Source organism: Lissotriton vulgaris, chromosome 5 (genome assembly GCF_964263255.1).
Source record: "Lissotriton vulgaris chromosome 5, aLisVul1.2, whole genome shotgun sequence".
Classification (NCBI taxonomy): domain Eukaryota; kingdom Metazoa; phylum Chordata; class Amphibia; order Caudata; family Salamandridae; genus Lissotriton; species Lissotriton vulgaris.
In genome coordinates, this window is record NC_141693.1 from 81,983,293 (window position 1) to 82,004,728 (window position 21,436).

A 21,436-nucleotide genomic window follows, 5' to 3' on the forward strand; every position below is an offset into this window, starting at 1 on the left:
TTTCTATGTGTGATGCATTCTGCAGCATGCATAGAAAGAGGAAAAAGCCCCTGTGGATTGTTTCTGTGCAGGAAGGTATTTCTTCCTGTACAGAGTAAATCCTGCCCGTTAGACAGGAACACATGTACCATAGTGCAAGGGTGCCTGCATTGGCGCCGAGCAGCCACAAGTGTGCTAGCACTAGAAGAGAGCTTAAAGGCGTCAGATCTTAGTAGAAGCGCCACTTTTCAGCTATCTCCTGTTCATGTAATGAGTGCAGCAGCTCTGCTTGCTGCTGTGCACTGCGTGAACGTTTGCATGCATTCGGTTTTATTTTCAGTGATGTTCATGTGCAGAGGTGATTCTAGGCATCCAGCTGGCCATGCACCGGCAAAAGGCCTCAACCCTTGTCTATGAAGAGAGAGCTCATTCTATCGTCCACATTTTTTGTGCAGCATAACCAGCGACATCTTAAGGATTTGTGGGGTCTGGGCAATGAATATTTTGGTGCCCCCTGTTTTGAACAATTTTGAATTTAATACATTAAATGTATATGATTTGTTAAAAATTTCGAAACTGGGACATACTACACAGCAAACAAATCGACCTAACTGGTGTCTGCCAGTCAAAAAGTAGCAAAAGAAGTCTTGAACTGGCATTAATAGAGCTTTGTGTTCTGAGTTTGGGTCTAGAATATGTTACTTGCAACAACAACATTTTGGGGCTGATTCCGATTTGGGAGAAAAAAACGTCGTACAACTCGTATTCGTAGCCGTCTCCGTACGAATGGAAAAAGACCGTCCGAACTGAGTAGTACGATCCGTATCCCGAAATTACGTCCGAATATCAGCGAACCGTACGAACCATAATGGAAGCGCATGAGCAAGCCGCACCAACAAATACGAACCACACACCAATCAATAAAGCGTACACGAACCCCCACCCCGAAAACGGCACGTATGAGCGAGCCGCACCAACAAATACGAACCGCACACCAATCAATAAAGCGTACATGAACCCCCACCCCGAAAACGGCACGTATCAGCCAGCCGCACCAACAAATACGAACCGCACACCACTCAATGAAGCTTACGCGAACACCCCAAAAACGTCCCGTATGAGCCAGCAGCACCAACAAATACGAAACGCACACCCCCCCACTAATAAAGCACGCAAACCCCTAATCCAGCACAAGGAGGGTGCAAACGAGTCGCACAACACCACAAAACATGTCTCCTGTGTACACACCATTTTAAAACAATGTCCTGGCCATATCCAAAAAAGGCAAACAGAGGGCCCAAGTCACACCCACCCCTTATAACACTCCCACCAAAAATTCAAAATAAGCCACACCCACAAATGGACCAATAAAAGGGCCCACACATACAACCCATCATCCATTGCAACATACCTATTTGCGCAAAGACACTGACAGGTCACCAACAACTGCACCCATACACCTTCACACATACACCCACACCACCCCCTACACAATCAGACCCACACACCCTCATCCATACACACCATCACCCCCTCAATCACATACACCCCACACCATGACCACACCAAAGAATCCAAAGTTCATTAACCCGGAGATGGAGATCCTTACAGATGAAGTCATCAGAGTTGAGCCACAGCTGTTTGGTGCATTGGTCAGACAGACCAGCATTGCAGAAAAAACACGCCTGTGGGAGAGGATCGTCGATAAGGTCAATGCTGTTGCACCCATTAGGCGCAAAAGAAGGGATTGCCAGGCCAGATGGTACGATCTGCGGAGGATGGTCAAGAGGAAGATGGACGAAGACCATGCCAATGCACACCACACTGGAGGTGGTGGTCCCCGCAGACCTGCCCAATACCATCCCTGGGAGGAGAAAGTCATGGCCCTGCTACCACCGGTGGGAGTTCACGGAATCGAAGGAGCCGTGGAGCCTGGTGAGTATCCAAACAACTCGTGTAACATGGGGGGACTCCCAGCAGTGCCTAACAGTATGGGGGTGGGTGGTCATGACTCCCAGCAGTGCCTAACAGTATGGGGGTGGTATGTGGGTGGGTGCAGAGGACTCCCAGCAGTGCCTAACATGACTCCCAGCAGTGCCTAACAGTATGGGAGTGGTATGTGGGTGGGTGCAGAGGACTCCCAGCAGTGCCTAACAGTATGAGGGTGGTATGTGGGTGGGTGCAGAGGACTCCCAGCAGTGCCTAACATGACTCCCAGCAGTGCCTAACAGTATGGAGGTGGTATGTGGGTGGGTGCAAAGGACTTCCAGCAGTGCCTAACATGACTCCCAGCTGTGCCTAACAGTATGGGGGTGGGTGCAAGGGGAGTACCAGAAGGCTGGAAGGCGGAGGGTGAGAGGGTGCAAGGTGTAGGGTAGGAGGCTGCACTCATCCCATATGGCCCAGGTACACACCCATGCACCATGCCAATGCACAGGGAGTGTGAAAGTACTGACAAGATAGCTAACACTGGGCCCTGGTGTAGGCAGCACAAGGCCCTCCTGTGACCAGTGCAAACACTAACACCAGAACAAGGTCAGATATCCTGCACAGGAACTCACAACCACCATCATGGCAGCATGCTTCATGGGGGGACAGACACACCACGAGGGACGTCCACTTGCAAATCACACTCAAACTACTAGCATGGCCTGTCACACACACCCCTTACAGAAACAGAGCCTCTGGGGACAGGCAATGGAGGTCTCCACTGTCACAATCGTCATGTAACACAACAAAACAAATACTGATCTGATGACGCATCCAAGCTAAAAATGCTGTGCTGAATCACAAGTCCACTGTGCCTCTCACACAATGCTGTTGCCACAGCTTTGGGACGCTGTGGATGCACTTAAGTAGCACCATGGACCTGGGTATGGACAAGGTTATGCATCTTGGAGAAGTGCCACGTTCTAAAGCCCTGTGCCAGAAGTAGGTGTACTGGTCCAGGAGGGTTGGCAGTGGGTGACCGTCACGCCACAGCAACAGCTCACAAAAGTTACTGACTGAAATCAGAAAAACGTCCCCTCTATCTCTATCATAAACATGCTACATTTAAACCCTGTGCATGCTTGAACCAGGCATAAGGATTGACGCTGCATTGTGCAGATTGGGGCACACAGAGCACAGCTGGATCTGTCATGCTGGCGACACAAGCCACAGCAATGGCTGAGTCAATCATCGTAAACAGTACCGAACATGTTAGGAAGAATTTATAAAGCGCACTGACACCAAAGGTTTCATGGCGCTAATTGAATGAATGTTGAGAGCCCAGTCCAGAATTAATAGGGTTGCACAAAAAGCCATGTCTTCAAGGCCTTTCTGAAGATCAGCAGGTTGTTGCAGTTCCTACCTGGGAGTGGGAGTGAATTCCAAAGCCTGGGTGCCAAGTAGGAAAACCTACGACCACCCTGCCTTTTTAGTTTGATGGTGGTGATGATAAGAAGCTGCAGGTGTGCAGATCGGAGGTTACATATAGGGGCATGCTTGGTGATCCGATTGTTAAGAAATTTAGGGCTCGTACCGTGCAAAGTTTTGAAGACTATGCAGCCTGTCTTAAAAGTGGCACAATGTACTATAGGCAGCCAGTTTAGTTTGACCAGGCCGATTGCCATTTCAGCTGTTTATAGATCAGTCTTGCCGCCTGATTCTGTACCATTTGGAGGCGGTTAAGCAGGCCCTGAGGGAGGCCAGTGTACAGGGAGTTAGAAAAGTCTAGGCGTGAAAGAACCACGGCAATGATCACTTGAACCAATGCTGAGTAGGATAAAAAGTGTGAGATTTTCCTAATTTTACCCAGCTGGAAAAAGCAGGTTGAAACCACGCTGCCCACCTGTCAGAGTAAGATCGGAGTCTATAGTTACTCCAAGGCTCTTTACAGATAGTGAGGGGACTGGGGGTGAGCCTAATTCGGCCGGCCAGAAATGAGATCCCCAATGTGAGGAGCTCTTCCCAGGTAGCACCAGCTCTGTCTTGCCAGGGTTGAGCTTCAACTGATTCACCTCCATCCAATGCTGAATGTGACGCATTGTGGGTTGAAATTCAGCCGCAGCGCTAGGAGACCTCAGCGAGAACATGTCATTGACCCCTGAGCACATGTCAATCTGATTCCACAACATACCCATACACAAGTGAACCATGACAACAATCCAAAGCAGGTGGAACAGTGCTAACGAAAATGGATAACAAAATTGGATGTTGCATGATAGTGCATTAACAGGGTCTGTCTCTCACACCCACAGGGCAACGTGTGGAAACTACCCCCAACCAGGGGGGAGATGGATCCCAGTCCCAGGCTCAGCAGGACCCTGACCCCACTGACAGCGATGCCTCTCAACACACCGTGGTTGACCCCAACCAACCTGGCCCCTGTGGATCCAAAACCCATGCAGCAGCTGGATCAGACACATCTGTGCCAACCACCACACCCATTCCCGCCACATCCCAGCAGACAGCTCGGAGCCCTGACCATAATCCACAACAGAGCCAGTCTGATAATGAGGGACAAGGTTCGCCGGGCACCTAGGAGGTGGCAGACAACACCACCACTGCCATCACTCATGGGTCCCGTCTATCCGATGTGCCCACAAGCGCCGGCCAGGCTCGTTTTGGCAGGGGTGGTGGGAGAGGCGCAAGGCGGAGGTGAGAACCTGACCAGCAAACTGCAGGGCCCGGTATGTCAGAACTCCGAAACATCATGGAGACATACCGGTGGGACACCAGGGAGTTCAGTCAGGTAGTGGAGGCCCTCAACCAAACTAAAAGTCATCAGGTCGAGCAACATGCCAGTCAAGAATGACACCAGGGACGGATGGAGGCAAGACTGGGTGAGCTCTTGACGGTGCATAGGGAAATAAGCCAATCACTCCGTCAGATTGCTGTCAACATGCAGCACCCTCCCTGTGTCACCAGGCCAGAAACATCAAGGCAAAGACCAACACCAGCCACAGGGAGGGAGGAGGAGGAGGAATTGTCTGACGAAGCGTCCCAGGCATCGTCAAGGCCTGCACGTGAGGGTCCCACAAGGAAGGTGGGTCGTCCACGGCTAAGACGTTGAGAGGCAGTGGGCTATGCACAACTCCCAGGTCACCTGGTATGGTATCTTGCCTTTGTGTGCAACAGCATCACCTAATTGACTCTCCCACATGGACTTGCTGGTAGCAGTGTGCCCAATGATGCCAAGCACTGTGGCCTGGACTCTGTTGACTCAAACTGTAAGGCATCACATCTCCAGCTGTGAACTTTGGACTCCCCCCCTTTTTGTACAGCACCTACTCACGTTTCACGCACAAGATCACAAAATAAATCTAAATAACATAATACGCATTGTTGGAGACGTTTTGTACCCAGAAACCAAAAGATATGTGTGGGGACATGTATAAAATGCCAGAGTGTTGAACAAACTGCAGCCATCCACACACTGGGATCGGAGTCCGGTTGAGGACTCACATAGGTCACAATATTCCAACAACTACATACATGGATGGCAATACACACCCGTGATGGCTACAAAATGTTGAAGGGTGTTGGCTTGCAATACTGCTATTACAGACAGGTACAGAAGAGTCACTTGGAGGTGTACAGATCATGGGTAATATGTAGGTGTCCACGGAGGGAGTACCAGGATCTGTGTTCGGAGGTATGAGAACTATCATTCCCATGCAGTTGTACTGTGGATGTGATGAATGGTGCCCAGGCCAAGGGTGGCCGGCCGGACTGTGGGCAAAATGGGGTGTTGGATGGTAGATGTCCATATTACTTTATTGGCCTGGGCCTGTGGATTGCCTACTGAGTGTGGCTGAGGAGTATGAAGGTGAACCTGCAGTTGACTGTGGGACTATTGTAGGGATCTCAGGTGGATGGTCATGTGGCAGTAGCAGGGGATGTTGAGGATGAGGTGTGTGCATGCACCCTGGATTTTCACAAGTACTCCTGGAGTCTGGTTCTTGTACCTGTGTAGAGGTTGTTGCTGTAGTTGGGCTGGCTGGTGTCGGTGACGGCGACCGGGCTGAACACCACCTCGTAAACAGACGTCGCCATAGCCATCCCAGAAGGCTATAAGATCTCCTGCAGACTCCGCACCAACAGAGTGGGAGGAGGAATCGCCATCATCCACATGAACACTCCCAGAGTCACTACCAACACCAACGACACGCTCCCCTCTGCCTACCACATGCACTTACAGATCCACACTGACGCCAAGAACACCCTCAGAGGAACACTCATCGATAGACCACTTGGACCCCAACCACAATCCATCAACTCCCTTGCTGACCTCATCAGCATGCACGCCCTCGGCTACACGGATTACATCCTCCTTGGGGACATGAACTTCCAGCTTGAGAACAATAACAACGCAAACTCAACTGCCCTGATCCACAACCTCGTCAAACTCGGTTTTAAACTACTCGTGACAACACCCACCCACACCGCTGGACACACACTGGAGCCCATCTTCTCCGCCACTCCACGTGTCTCCTTCAACCACACCACCGAACACCACTGGACAGACCACAGATGCCTCCACTTCATCTTCAGTAAACCCACCACACCACCCCGCACACAGCACATGTCACGCCGCTGGTGCTGCAAGGCCACCGTGGACTAACTGACCGCCACCCTCGCCCTTGGACCACCCGCCGACTGGACCTACCCTGACTCCGCTGCCATCAACCTCAAACAGTGGATCAACGACTGCGCCGACACCCTCGCCACACTCAAGACCTCCGCCACCTATCACAACAACAAGATAGCCGCATGGTTCACCAAAGACCTCAGGACTTCCAAGTACACCTGTCAGAAGCAATAGAGGAGCTGGCTCTGCAACCAAACAACATACAGCTACACCGCACACAAGAGCGCCACATGCAGACACCACCAACTCATCAGGACCACCAACAGGACAGCCTAGACAGCAACGCACACAACAGCTAACAGCACATCAACATCGTGATTGAACTCACAACTCCCACCTACAACAGCAATGACATAGCACCATCACAAGACCTGTGTGACTCACTGTCCACCTTCTTACACCGTAAGATCATCGACATCCACAACAGCTTCCACTCGGCTACGCCCCCCACACAAACGAGTCCACCCCTCCTTAGACCAACACCCACAAAAATAACCTGACCGCCTGGTACAATGTCAGCGACGAAGACACCATCAGGACCATGGACTCCATCTACTCCGGATCCCCATCTGACACATGGTTTCTCAACATTTTCAACAAATCCAGCTAAGCCAGCGCACCCCTTCTCCCAAAAACAATCACCATCTCCTTTGAGACAGCTACCTTCAGTGGGAGCTGGGAGAATGCTGAGATCAACGTCTTAGTGAATATACAAAATGCGGACCACAAATACCTCAAGAACTTCAGGGCCATCTCCCCTTCACAGAAAAGGTCACATAGAAGATCGTCAACAGACTGCTGACCCGCTACCTCGAAGACAACAACATCATGGAACCATCCCAGTCTGGATTCCGCAGCAGCCACAGCACGGACACCGCCCTCATCACCGCCAACACCGACATCAGCATCCTCATGGGCAAAGGAGAAACAGCCACCCTCATCCTTCTGGACCTATCACCAGCCTTCCACACGGTCTGCCAAGACACCCTAACAGCACGCATCCATGATGCCGGAATCCAAGAGATTGCCCTGGCCTGGGCCACATCATTCCTCTCCGGCAGAGCCCAGAGCGTCTGCCTCCCACACTTCCATTCCAAGACCACTGAGGCCATCTGCAGCATCTCACAGGGATCATCCCTCAGCCCGACATTGATCAATATCCATATGGCACCACTCACCCATGTTGCACTACAACATAGCCTCAACATCATCTCCTACGCCAATTATACACAGCTGATCATATCCCTCACCAAAGAACCACACACTGCCAAAGGAAACCTCCACAGAGGAATGAAGGCCGTTGCCAAATGGATGAAGGACAGCAGGCTGAAGCACAATTCTGACTAAATGGAGGACCTCATCCCCGGCCCCACCACCTCAGCCTGTGACGACTCCTGTTGGCCAACATCACTAGGAACAGCCCCAGAACCCACCAACCACGCATGCAACCTGTGGGTCATCCTCAAATCCTCCCTCTCCATGACCAAGAAGGACAACGCCATCTCAGATTCCTGCTTCAACACCCTCTGAATGCCCTGCAGGATCTTCAAATGGATCACCTCAAACACGTGAGAAACAGTCATCTGGGCCCTCTCCACGAACTCACTGGATTACGGGAACGCCCCCTATGCAGCTACAACAACCAAACTCATGAGACGGCTGAAACGCATCCAGAACGCCTCGTCACGTATGATCGTCTATTTCCCCAGCACGGCCACATCACACCACACCTGAGAGGCCTCCACTGGCTCCCTGTCAACAACAGGATCACCTCCAAACTCATCATCCACGCACACAAAGCTCCTAACCATGCCGGACCAGCATACCATAACAACCGACTCAGCTTCTACACACCCACCCACAGCCTCCGCTCTACAAACCACGCACTTGCCACAGTCCCTCACATCTGGAAAACCACCGTCAGTGACAGATCCTTCTCCTACCTTGCCTCAAAGACCTGGAACACCCTCCCTACATGGCTACAACAGACCCAGGACCTGCTGGCCTTCAGAAGACTTCTCAAGACCTGGATTATCGCTCTGTAGCAGCCCCCCCCCCAAGCGCATTGAGACCCTCACGGGTAGGTAGGGCACTCAAAAAATGAATAGATTGACTGTTTGATAGATGGCTTAGCCAAATTGTGTGTGTAGGATTGGAGAGCTGTAGATGATAGTTACAATGAGGGCGGTCAGGCTGTTGGTGTGATACCGGATGTGCAGATGTTTGACAATGCGGAGTGTGTCCTTGGTGTTGTATGTGACTCTGAGGGTGTACCTCGTTAAGTTGGACCAATCATAATCCTGGTTTTGTGGACCCTGTGGGTTTTGGACTATCCGTCTGTGATGGCTATGTAGAAGTGGTGTGCTGATGTTGCTTACTACCACGTTACAGTAATAAAGGCGATGTGTGGTGCTGTTGTGTTGATGAGGTAACACAGTACAATGTGGGGCTGCTGGAAGTTGTGTGTGTGCTGTACGAGGCACATGACCTGGTTGTACGTAGACGCACTGTTATGTGGGGCTGCATCGTGTTGCCAGTATGAGTTGCAAACACAGGCTGAGAAGCTGTCATGGGTGTGTTTGTGGTAGCTTGGTGGGTGGGTGGGTGGGTGATTGTCTGGTGTTCACTGTGTGGAGGGTGGCTGGAGCAAGAGTCTGTTGTGTCACATGAGTCAGCAAATGAGCTGAGTGTCTTGCAGTGTGCTTGCTGCCGGTGCTGATGGACCTGCCTTTGTCATGGAGGTTGTGCAACAGTGGCACAGACAAGCTGCGGCATGCTTTAAGAATAGATGGATGGAGGAGTATCTTGTAGGCGTGTGTGGTACAGGATCTGGCCACTCGGTGCTGCGTTGTGGCTGGGGATGCAGCAGCAGGAATGAGTGAACACATGATGGCAGAAGGGGTGAGACAACATGCTAAACAAGCACACAAAACCAAGGATTCTAGCAGGGCACAAAGTGACATGTGTATGTGAAGGCTGGAGTGTCTTGTTACCCATGGGTCACCGCGAGCAAAATGGGTGAACAATCACCAAAGATCATGGGCACAGGATTAGGCACCCTAAGGCCAAGCGGGGCACAGGACACACAGCGTCACTTCTGCATTTTGGCTGTGGAAGACTCGGCTGACACTTCAAGATGATCATTACGTTGGCTGTTCATCCCAGCTGCTTCCTGTTGCATCCTCCATAAGGGGATGTACACTTCATGACCACAACGGGGACCTACATACTTTGCCTTCAGGTAACTGGGGTGAGATCATCCAATAAGGGGATTCATGGCAGACCACTGATGCACCCTAGACACCTAAGTTAGGGACGCATCGTAGGAGTACGCTATACTGAATGATATGCTTGCATATATTCATTGTATTAGCACAATGGTGCAACTGTTCATTTTATTTACTGTCCTCGTACTAATCATTACATTTGTCTGCTTACATTGAAAACACCTATTTGTGTGTTATTTGTATACTTCTCTAGCCCCCAGATGCATCAAGAACCCATTTTGCTATTCCTTAATAGCGAAAAATAGTGATTCGCTAATAAGGAATAGCAAAATGCTATGCATGGAGAAATCACTAAAAAAAGCGATTTCTCAAAATTCCTTAATTGCGACTCGCAAATTGCGACTCGCAATTAAGGAATACCTCCCCATTCATTCCTATGGGCCTAGAGGCCCATAGGAATGAATGGGAGGACATTCTCAATTTGCGAATCGCAATTTGCGAATCCCAAGTTGAGAATGCAATTTCAATGGTGCAGGGGTGTCCAAAGGACACCCTGTTGCACCCCTGAAATTGATCTGTGCACATATGTTGCGCACACACATGCCCTTAGGGCATGTGTGTGCGCAACATGAAACTTTGAAAAATGCACAAAAGTGCATTTTTCAAAGTTTTTGCAAATTACCATGAAGTTCAACTTCATGGTAATTTGCGACCCCTATTCGCGAAATCGCTATTTTTTTAACTTTAATGCATTGCATTTAAGGAATCTCAATTTGAGATTCCTTAAATGCAAGTAATCGCAATTAAGCTATTTCTTAAATTGCCATTTTTGCATTTGGGATGATGCATCCCAAATGCAAAAATACCGGTCTCAAAGGGGCAGATTCTGAGAATCTGCCCCGTTACGAGTGGATTTTACCTTGATGCATCTATGCCCAAGAGAGCTGAGTCGCTGAGCAAAATAAATGATTTAATAGCATATTGGTCCCAGAATTCGAAAAATGGAAACAATTGTAATTTTTGTGAACTGAACATCCAGAACCTGGATCATGTTTTGTTTGTTTGTCCGGCACTGGCCTTTCATCGTCGGCGATGGCTTAGGCTGATGTTTTTACCAAATGGTGTTAAGGATGTAGCTTCAGCTCGCAACTTTCTTATTCATCTAAAAAATTAAGCAGTGTGTGTAAAATTGTTTAACTGTTTAAGGAATTTATGTACATATTTTAATTGTATGTTTTCCAAGTGGGATATAATTTTCTGAGCCATTGACCCTTTTTGTAGTCTATTATCCTCTCTTAATTATGAATGTATTTTGCATTGTTCTGTCTTCCATTTTAAAGGCTTTTGCTTATTTAATTTTTAACCCTAAATTATAAATTTGCACATGATCCGGTTGCTTTCTATTTGTTATTTGCACAATTCAGGATATGCCCTGTTCTCTCATTGTTGGCTGCTAATTCCAAACTTTGCTCCTTGAAAGTGCACTATGTTGTCCCGGTTGCTTTCTAATTGTTATTTGCACAACTCAGGATATGCCCTGTTTCCCTATTATTGGTTGCTAAATTCCAAAATGTTATCCCTTGAAACTGCTATATGTTGAAAAAAAAATTATTCGGGCTGGCTTGTCATTACTGCATTATCACATGGTTTTATTGCACTTTATGTATTATTTGGTATGTATCTTTTAAAGTGGACCTCATTGGAGTTCCAAAACTTTAATAAACTGAATTGCATTGAATTGACTGAGCGAAAGTGTTTTATATCTGTTATCACGATTCCTGAGGGGGTCAGGCTGTCATGTTTTGCGGTTGCCTAGAAGGTTTGTAACCTTGCTTGCGTGTGGGGGAACTATGGGGGCACTGTGAGCTGTCTAGACTGCTGGCCAGCATATCCTGCGGTGGTGCATAGAATCAGTCTGGCACCAGGCAATCTTTATGTTGTTCAAAAGAACACAGTTCCTACCGTCAGAGGGAGACAGCACAACACTAAATGAGTTCATACCTGTGTAGTCGAGTGTAAAATTGCATTTGTTAATATTGCACAAAAACTTTGATGAAAATCCATAGCAACTTTTCTCGGGTTACTGGGTTGTTTCAACTGTTAGTGCAATTAAAGCATACGTATGATCTACAAGTACTCTTAAAAACTTAAATTAAAAAATAAATATCTATCTTAGAGGATATTCCATACATTTCTTTCTGCTGCAAGCTTTTGCATGGGCACACCACGTTTAAGGAGCCTGATCCAAGCACACACCACTTCTGAGGAGCCTGATTCATGCACACACCACTTCTGAGGAGCGTGATCCATGCACACAGCACTTCTGAGGAGCGTGATCCATGCACACAGCACTTCTGAGGAGCGTGATCCATGCACACAGCACTTCTGAGGAGCCTAATCCCTGCTCACACTACTTCTGAAGAGCATTGCCGCCACTGAAAGGCATGCAGTTTTCTTCCAGGGGCCCGTTACGATTAGATTCTCACTGCTACTAAGAAGACTTGCTCAGACTCCACCAGTGTGAAAAAACAATCATTTATTGGCTTCCCAGAGGCATTTCGGCCTTTGCCTTACTCACATCATATATATATATAACAATACTAGTGTAAAGTGATATTTTATGTCTGATATTTCTGTACTTACCATTATAAGTATAGGGACACAATAGTTTGGTAAACATTATTTTTGATACAATATTTTTGACAACTATATTGTTTACCGCAATATTTTGTCATTTATCTCTTGGTGAAGAGTCTGACAGTGTTTTCCCCCAAGGTGGTTTCAAGCCTTTGCTCCAGAAGCCACGTTTTGAGAAAATCCCCCTCCACAGTTGGCTGCATCTTTGAATATGAGGGACTTTACACCACCGATGTGGTGGGTTCAGGGATCCTGCTAGACTAGAGCATTGAAAGTCTGTCGTTGTAAATTTAAATAAGGCCCAACATTATAAAATAAGAAAACAGAGTTGTTCTACTACCTGAAACAGATGTTTGATGGTACATGCACAGCTGTAGTAATGGGAGGAGTGCTGAGAGGCACAGGAAAGCCATCATTCTGTGAATAGGAGAACAAAGCCCACAAGTTACTCATAGAGATAACAGTGAGGAACAAAACAATGCAGTGACTGAAATAACTATACTTCTCACTAAGGCTGTGTGTGCAGAAGACTGCAATATTTGCTACAAGTTGTCATGCTTCTACTTGACCACGGGAGGCAAGTGTGCATTTCCAAACTAATCTTTAAAATATATGTTCATTACTTCATGAAATTTACAAAACTAAAAATGAAACAAAATGTGACATATTATTGTATGGAATGTCTAAAAAATGTAACAAAATTAACATAGAAAGAAATTCATTCAATTAGCTCAGAATAGAATAATCGTGTGCCTAGTACACAGCTCCTCAATGAGCTACTAACTGCATTTCCACTATTTTGCTTGAACAGATATAATTTCACTGTGACTCCTAGCATTAACTATGGTCTAAACTGTGTATTGATTGGTACAGTGGTTACAGTTCAACAATAACAACACGTACAAGGTAAAGGTCCTCTCCAACGAGCCTATGTTCAGCTCTCTATGTTATGTTATGTTAGGTTATGTTATGTTATTGATATTGATATTTATAGAGCACACAGATACTCAAGAGTGTCCCGGTGCGACACCTAAATGGGAGCTGAGAATCAATGGATAATTAAAATAAAAGCAAAGTTTTCAGCCGTTTCTTGAAGAGCTTTGGGTCCTGGATGCCGCAGAGGTCCAGAGGAAGTGAGTTCCAGGCCACCACTGCCTTGTAGGCCAGAGAGCTACCACCCATTCTCATAACAGTGGAGAAATTCTTCCAATCCAAGTAAACAGAAACATATACACAATTAAACGTCACCACGAGAAGTCGATGAGTGCTTGTGGTTTGATTTGCATCACAAAATGTTGAATTAATCAACCAAATCAACATAGTATGAGTCAATAATCATGAGATTTGGTGTTCAGAAAAAAGAGGAGGGGTGAGTGTTTAGGGAGGGTTGTGTGATGGTGTAAAAGAAAAGAAAGGTAATGTGGTTCATATACTTTCGAGAAGACGTCGAGTTACTAATCAACCCTACCACGGTGTACTTTGGGTACCCACCATTTTCCTACATTGGACTGTGGTCACACTTCCATTTACAGAGCTTATGGGCCCTTCCTTTTAGACACACAGCTGGATTCTTTGGGCTGCATTTTATTGGTGCTCCCGTCCCCCCCTTCACTAGTCCCTCAGAGTCCTGATGAAGATCCCCCAATAAGGATGAAGTCACCTTTATGATTATAGGGGTAGAAACGTCAACACATTGTTAGGTGGGGATTCCGGCCAGGTGGGGAGGTGGGGATTCCAGCCAGGGGCGGAGGTTTAGCCATGGCCGAAATCTCCACCTCCGGGCCGGAAGTCCCACCTCCGGGCCTGAATCACACCTGAGTCCTACCTCCATGCCTGAAAATCCGCCTCCGGGTCGGAATCTCCGGCCCTAGTGCGGACGTAAAGTTAGAAGTCGTAAATCCATTGTGTGAATACCAAAAGTGTAAGTGCATTCTGTGAATACCAAAAGTAGTAAGTGCATTCTGTGAATACCAAAAGTAGTAAGGGCCAGATGCATCAAGCATCCATTTTGCGATTCCTTATTAGCGAAAAATAAGGAATCGCTAATAAGGAATAGCAAAATGGAATGCATCAAGCAATCACTATAAAAATAGCGATTCCTTAGAATTCCTTAATCGGGACTCGCAATTTGCGAGTCGCAATTAATGAATACCTCCCCATTAATTCCTATGGGCCTAGAGGCCCCTAGGAATGAATGGGAAGACAATCTCAATTTGCGATTCGCAATTAGCGATTCGCAAATTAAGATTGCGAGTTCAAGGGTGCAGGGGTGTCCAAAGGACACCCTGTTACACCCCTGAATGTGATCTGTGCACATATGTTGCGCACACACATGCCCTTAAAAAAAGTGCATTTTTCAAAGTTTTTGCAAATTACCATGAAGTTGTACTTCGTGGTAATTTGCGTGCCCTATTAGCGAATTCGCTATTTTTGATACTTTCATGCATTGCATTTAAGGAATCTCAATTTGAGATTCCTTAAATGCAAACAATTGCAATTTAGCGAATTCTCTATTTGCGATTTTTGCATTTGGGATGATGCATCCCAAATGCAAAAATTGCACTCGCAAAGGGCCAGATTCTGAGAATCTGGCCCTTTTGCGAGCGCATTTCGCTTGCTGCATCTGGCCCTAAGTGCATTCTGTGAATACCAAAAGTAGTAAGTTTAGGATTTTGTCTTAAGATAATTCTGTGAATCGGGCCCTGTGTCTTCTCTGACTTAGTACTTACATTTAAGGGTAGAAGTAACAACTTTTGATTTTATTTTTGTGTCTTTTTGCCTTGGCCTCTCCCTCATTAAGTTCAGGGCCGTATGGAACATTATTAGTGATCATAAACCTCTTATAGCCAATTTCGACTGGTATGATTTTAAGGAAAAGATTAACCAAAATGTATATTAAGAAACTCTTTTAACTAAGGATTATGGATAAGATGGATAGACGAATAGGACCGGGTAAGATCATCCCCCAAGACTTTTTGAAGAATTTAGTAAGGTGGTGTAGTTCGGATTTTTAAGTGTGCCTACAAATTGATTCCCCTGATCAAGTTATAGTGGAAATATAAAGAGTTGAAGATTGCCCTAACAAGGAAGAGTAAAAAATCAGTCAGCTGTGGCCCTAAATGATCTGACAAGCACTGCACCAAGACACACATAGCTCTAAAGTTGGCCCTCCAACAGAAACCAAGGTCCAATGAATCTTTTAAGGAGGCGAGAAGGATCTTTTAAGCTGGCACATAGGAACAGAATAAGTGCACTTAAAAGAGAAGCATGGGAAGAGCTTACGGAGGCCTGCACTGCAAGAGATAGTTCAATTTTTTTGGCAAGTTATCAACCTGCCACTTTTTAATGAGGTGGCGGCCCCAGGTATGGGCCACACGATCCCAGCCCAGAAATGGCTAGATCATTTCTCATTCATTTATGTAAGTGCTGGTGATTCACCTCATATTGAATTTCAGAAATCTGAGCCTAAATTACAGTTTAATTTGGCTCAGGTGAGGGAAGGAATAATGGTCCTTTCGGCCGGTAATGCACCATTGCCTGGATGTGGTGCCTGGGGCTCTCTTTAAATCATGTATTGACCGGTGGGCCGCAATAATCACTGTGCATCTGAATACCGATGAACGAGGTTTTATTCCAAATTCGTGGAAGCAATCAGTAATTATTCCCGTTTCCAAAAAAAGAGAATTGAGCAGGCCCAGCGAGCTGCCAACCAAGGGGCATATCTACAAAAAACTGTGATAAACATCGCAGTGCGCGCTTAGCGCAAATTTGCTTAACGCCGGCTATCGCCAGATGTAATTGCTGAGATAACACGTTATTATCAACACATATCTCAACAGTGATAAAAAATCCTGCGATAGCGGGCAAATGTGCAATTATTGCTGGAAATCCAGCGATAAAAGCACAGCGCAATGGCAAACCTTGTTAATAGGGCAGGGTGTGCTTATCCAAAGAATCCACCTCCCATAGGATATAATGGATGGTAAGATTAAAAGCAGGCGTAATGAAACCTGCGATAAGCGCCGTTAGCGCTACTTTTATAATCACTACGTAGGTTAGCGAGAAGATTGCTGATAGGAGAAACATATCATTAGAGATGCAAAGCTGGGCGTTAAGGGAAAGGGCGCGGAGGCATGGAAACACGCACTAGCGTGTCCTTGCTGATAGTGCAATATAATTATCGCCGCTTTTCGCCCAAAAACGGACGCTAAAGCAGCGTTAATTATATCGCCAGCCCTTGATAATATGCCCCCAATTTCGTTGATAGATGCAGAAAGTGAAAAGTATTAGGTTGGGTTTTGCTCAATCGGCGAGTGGACTGGGCTGATAGTAATACTTTTCGAAATTCTGTTTCGGTTTACGGTTTTAGAGAAGGCAGAGGAACAGTGAAACAATACTTGAATCTGTGCCTATTAACAGCTAAATATACAGCCAATAAAGGAGAGAGCATACATCTGGCCTTTATGGACCTCAGCACAGCCTTTGATACTGTGGTTCGATCAACACTGTGGGCTGTGCGGTGGGACATGGGGGTGGGTGTTGCTCTCATTGACTTTTTGCATGATTTGCACACGGGGTTAGAAGCTTCTGTTAGATACAGTCCTTCGAGTGAATGTACCATGCACTTTCAATTAGGGAGAGGGGTCCAGCAGGGCAGTATACTGGACCGATACTTTTATTCTTTATATTTATCATTTAAAGCTGTTTTTATTTAAAGGCTCCTGTTTAGATTTGCTGAAGGTAGGTTACAAACTGGTTCTGGCTTTGATGTGTGTGGTTGATTCTGTCCTAATCATGCGTACATCTAATATTTTACAGTTTTTAATAGATAGATTTTATGATTTTATGAACTCTCTGGCTTTAAAAATCAACTACATAAAATCTTACTCTATGATTATTGGCCCCAAAAATGCAAAATCTTGTATAAAGGACCATCTCATAACTAAAGTGGATCAATGTTGTTACCTTGGCATTCTGATTGCTATAAAAATGCTTTGGGCAGAGCATTGTTGCTTTTACTAGACCTTTAGTTCATAGTCATTGGAAGTCTGTGTTACAACTTTGTAAAGCGAAATGTGTCCCTCCAGTGACATATAGGGCAGTATAAGCTTTGTTCCCAGATACAAATTGCTGAAAGTAAATTTTTTAGGAGAATATTCCAGTTAAATCAGAGTATTCCCTCAGAGTTTGCACATGATGACTTGCGCGTAGGTTTTAAAGAAGATTTTATTCGAATCCGCCTTGTACTTTTATGGTTTTCAGTCTGGAATCGCGAACTGAAGAGAAAGATCTTAGGGGAGTGCTTGAGCTTAGATGATTCTGTACTTATAGCTCAGCTGCAGTATATAAAAACCACTTTGGGAGAACTGGGTGAAGCACAATTCTTTAGCTACCCTGAGTTAATCTCTAAAGCAGATATTGCCTGGGCTAAGGGGGCCTTTTTGGGGCTTAGGCAAGAGGAAAGAGCTAGAGTCCCATGGGGCTATACAGAAGGAAGTGGCGGAGAGAATCGTTAGTCTTCTTGGCTTAAAGCCTCTCTCCGCCACTTCGGAAAAGCAAGGCTCCACCATATTCACAAGGACATGGTGCAGCCTTGCTTTTCCCCCTGTGATGGTGCTCAGTTTTTCAACTAAGCGCCAACGCAGGCACCCTTGCACCAGAGTGCAAGGGTGTCTGCAAGCATGGAGGTTTATTTATGTACAGGAAGGTGTCCCTTCCTGCACATAAACAAACCTGAAAAGACAGTTTGTATCTTACATGTGTGCTGCGTCATGCGGCACACATGTAAGTTACAGAATGGCATTTTTTTTTAAAAAAAAAGGTTTGTTTATGTACAGGAAGGGACACCTTCCTGTACATAAACAAACCATGGCATTTTGCATTTTCCATGTGTGCTGCACAAGGCAGCACACATGGAAAATGCAAAAACGAGGAGAAGTAAAGCATTTCTCCTCATATCGCCAACTTAGGACCAGGGTTTTCCTGGTCTTAAGTTTGGTGTTAGCTTCTATTTACGCTGCCCTTGTGAATAGGGGGCAGCGTAAACATCACTTTAAATGGCTTAACGCTGCCTTGTGAATAAGGCAATGCCCCTATCGTCACCACAAAGTCACTGAAAGTGATGTTGTGATGGCAATAGGGGCTTGTGAAGATGCCCCCAGTGTCTAAAAACATATGTGCCCATTATACGTTGCTGAAACTCTCGAGTAATATGGAACTATATTTAACACTGGATATGGCGGTCCAGAATAGAAGTCTTTTATCCTATTTCCATTTGAATTTGTTTTCACAATTATTGACAGGATGGCACAAGCCTTCTGATCCTCTGATTTGTTCATGTGATAGGTTTACTGCACAAGACACTTGGACCTAATACAACCCACGTGAATTTTACTTCTGTCTATTTCGTAGGTGAGAGACACCCGCCTCAACTTCTTTACATCCCCTGACCAAATACAAAGAATATACGGTTATCGACTAATATCGGGGGAGATACAATTGACAGGTAATAATAGACCTTAATCAGTTCAAAATTAGCCATGGGATAATAGGATAATATTATGGCTCACATCCTTCTTATACTATTTATTCTAGACCAGGCAAAAGACTGAGTGAAGAATATGAGCAAAATCTCTCAAATCAAGATGCACAAAGCAGTGAACTATAAAATAAGCATGTTCTAAGGTAAACTACCGCTCCCCTTAACGCTTTACTAGGTGGGAGAAAAGGGTGGGACACTACCAAGGTGGGGTTTTCCTTTCCGCCCCCCCCCCCCCACTATCCCCCCTCTTTGCATAATCATGGCGGCATTTGTGTGGAATAACAAGGAAATTTAAGAACAGAAGCCCACATATTGGTAGGACCGGAGGGTGTGACTAAAATGAACATCTAAACCGAATCATGTGCACATATCATGGAATGCTGTTAGACTATAAGGTTGGGCGGACAAATGTTTTAAAACCTTGTAGCTGTAAATGTGTAGTATATTGGTATACGCCCACAATAATAGCAAGAAAAATGAGTAGCATGACGAACAAAGTGTACTAAATGAAGACAATATGTAATTCCATGCCATACATTTATTCAAATATATTTGCCAACAGGATTTCTGTACAAAGGCAACCATCCAGTGCCAACATAGGAGAGTACAAAACAATATATAGAAGTCTTGACAAAGATGGCACACATCTAACAAGTCCATCGAAACGCGTCGACGCATACTTGTGCACAATTAAACAACCGAACTCGCCCCAAGAACAACAAAAACAAGTCGAGTCTGGGTTTGAGTTAAATGCGGAAATTAATGTGCAATATTGAATGACAAATTGTGAATGTCTGTATTTGTTTCTCTTCTCTCCCCCATTTTTCATTTCCATATTAATTTGAGTAGGTCTTCCTTTGACGAAAAATTGTTTTATTAATGCTGTTTACATATGTTTTGCGCATGAATTTTAGTATAATTATGTGGTGATGTTTTCATGAGTTATGTGTAAAGTTTTTTCATAACTCTATTTTAAAAAAAAAATTGTACATGTGGCCCTGAATTGATTATTGTTTTAATAAAATACTATATAGTTTTATACAAAGAAAGTTGTTATGTTTATGATTGTACTTTTATTTGCTTGTGTCCAAGACTAGTATTTGGGCTTTAGTTCTCATCTAACTCAGCCAAGGGAAAACGTGATCATACTGTGGAACAGTACCCTATTCCCCTGGCAACAAGGGGTCTCTCTTAAAATCCTTTTCAAAATTCCCATTTTAGCAAACCAACGGCATAGCCTCTGGGCACCACCGCAGACGCCTGGTTCATCCATGAGTGTAGACACCTCAAACGATAACTAGCATTTCCCATTCGCTCAAGACTGTAAGAGATCAGAGGAGGGCTTATAAAATAGCCTAAGATAGAGCAAAACTGGAGTGGGATAATAACAGTTGGAGGGACAGCAGTGAGGCATGTGCCGCTAAAGATTCTAAATTGTTTTGACAGATAGTCTCTTGTGTGGGGTTGCCCAGAGACCCCTTCAACCAGCCATCAATATGGCAATCTCTGACTGGCAAGATCATTTTAAACCCTTGTACACCGACCCCGCCTCCGCTGACATAGACCTGGCCCAATCTGCTCCGCACTCGACCTACACCAAAGGAGCTATTTATTAATGCAGAAACACTGACCTCTATTAATACAATTGATCAGGAACAGGCCTCCGGTCTTGATGGCCTTCCTAATGACTTGTTTTTATATGATAAGGAGGACTGGTCGACCTACATCATGATCTTGTCAAATGCTATTGCAACTGGAGCTCCAGTTCCCCCATCATGGAAAGGTGCTGAGGTGATACCAATCTTTAAAAAAGGTGATAGATCATCACCAAGTAGTTATAGACCGATAAGCCTTATTGATTCTATTCAGAAAGTGGTCAGCCGAACACTTCTGAATAAGATACAGACTTGGATTAATGAGAATAACATCTTATGCCCCTTTCAAGCTGGCATTAGAGCCAAAATGAGAACATTTGATCAGGTCTTACGCTTAACTTTACTCTCATTGAAGACCATGGGCATTGGCCGGGGAAGTCTATATGTGGCGTTTATCGACCTTAAAACAGCGTTCGATCTTGCCCCCAGACACAAATTGGGGAAATTTCTAGCCAACATGGAGATGTCGCTGGAGATTTTGTCCATGATAATAAACCTCCACAATGCAAATTATGCAAAAATCTGCTGGGGCGATCAAGTGCAGCTCATTAACCTCGTAGCCATTAATGGGGGCGCCTGTCAAGGTTGTGTGCTAGTTCCCACACTTTTTTCACTAAATATGATTAACGTCGATGAATCCTTGTAGCAGAATCTCTTAGATGCTCCAATGCTGGGGGGTGACAAAATCGTGACACTTCTGTTCGTGGATGACACCCTGGTGGTGTCAAAAACTCCTGGGGGATTACAAAAACTACTCTCCCGC

General features: G+C 45.6%; 1 protein-coding gene across 6 annotated transcripts in view; it reads right to left on the reverse strand.

Moving 5' to 3' along the window:
* LOC147710254 (butyrophilin subfamily 2 member A1-like) overlaps positions 1-21,436 on the reverse strand; it is a 162,590-nt gene that overhangs the window by 120,562 nt on the left and 20,592 nt on the right. For all 6 annotated transcript variants that reach the window (XM_086920945.1, XM_086920943.1, XM_086920944.1 and 3 more), the window contains exon 2: positions 12,818-12,894. In XM_086920945.1, the coding sequence (XP_086777071.1) occupies positions 12,818-12,893 (76 nt within the window). In that variant the 5' untranslated portion in view covers position 12,894. The remainder of the gene's footprint in view (positions 1-12,817; positions 12,895-21,436) is intronic.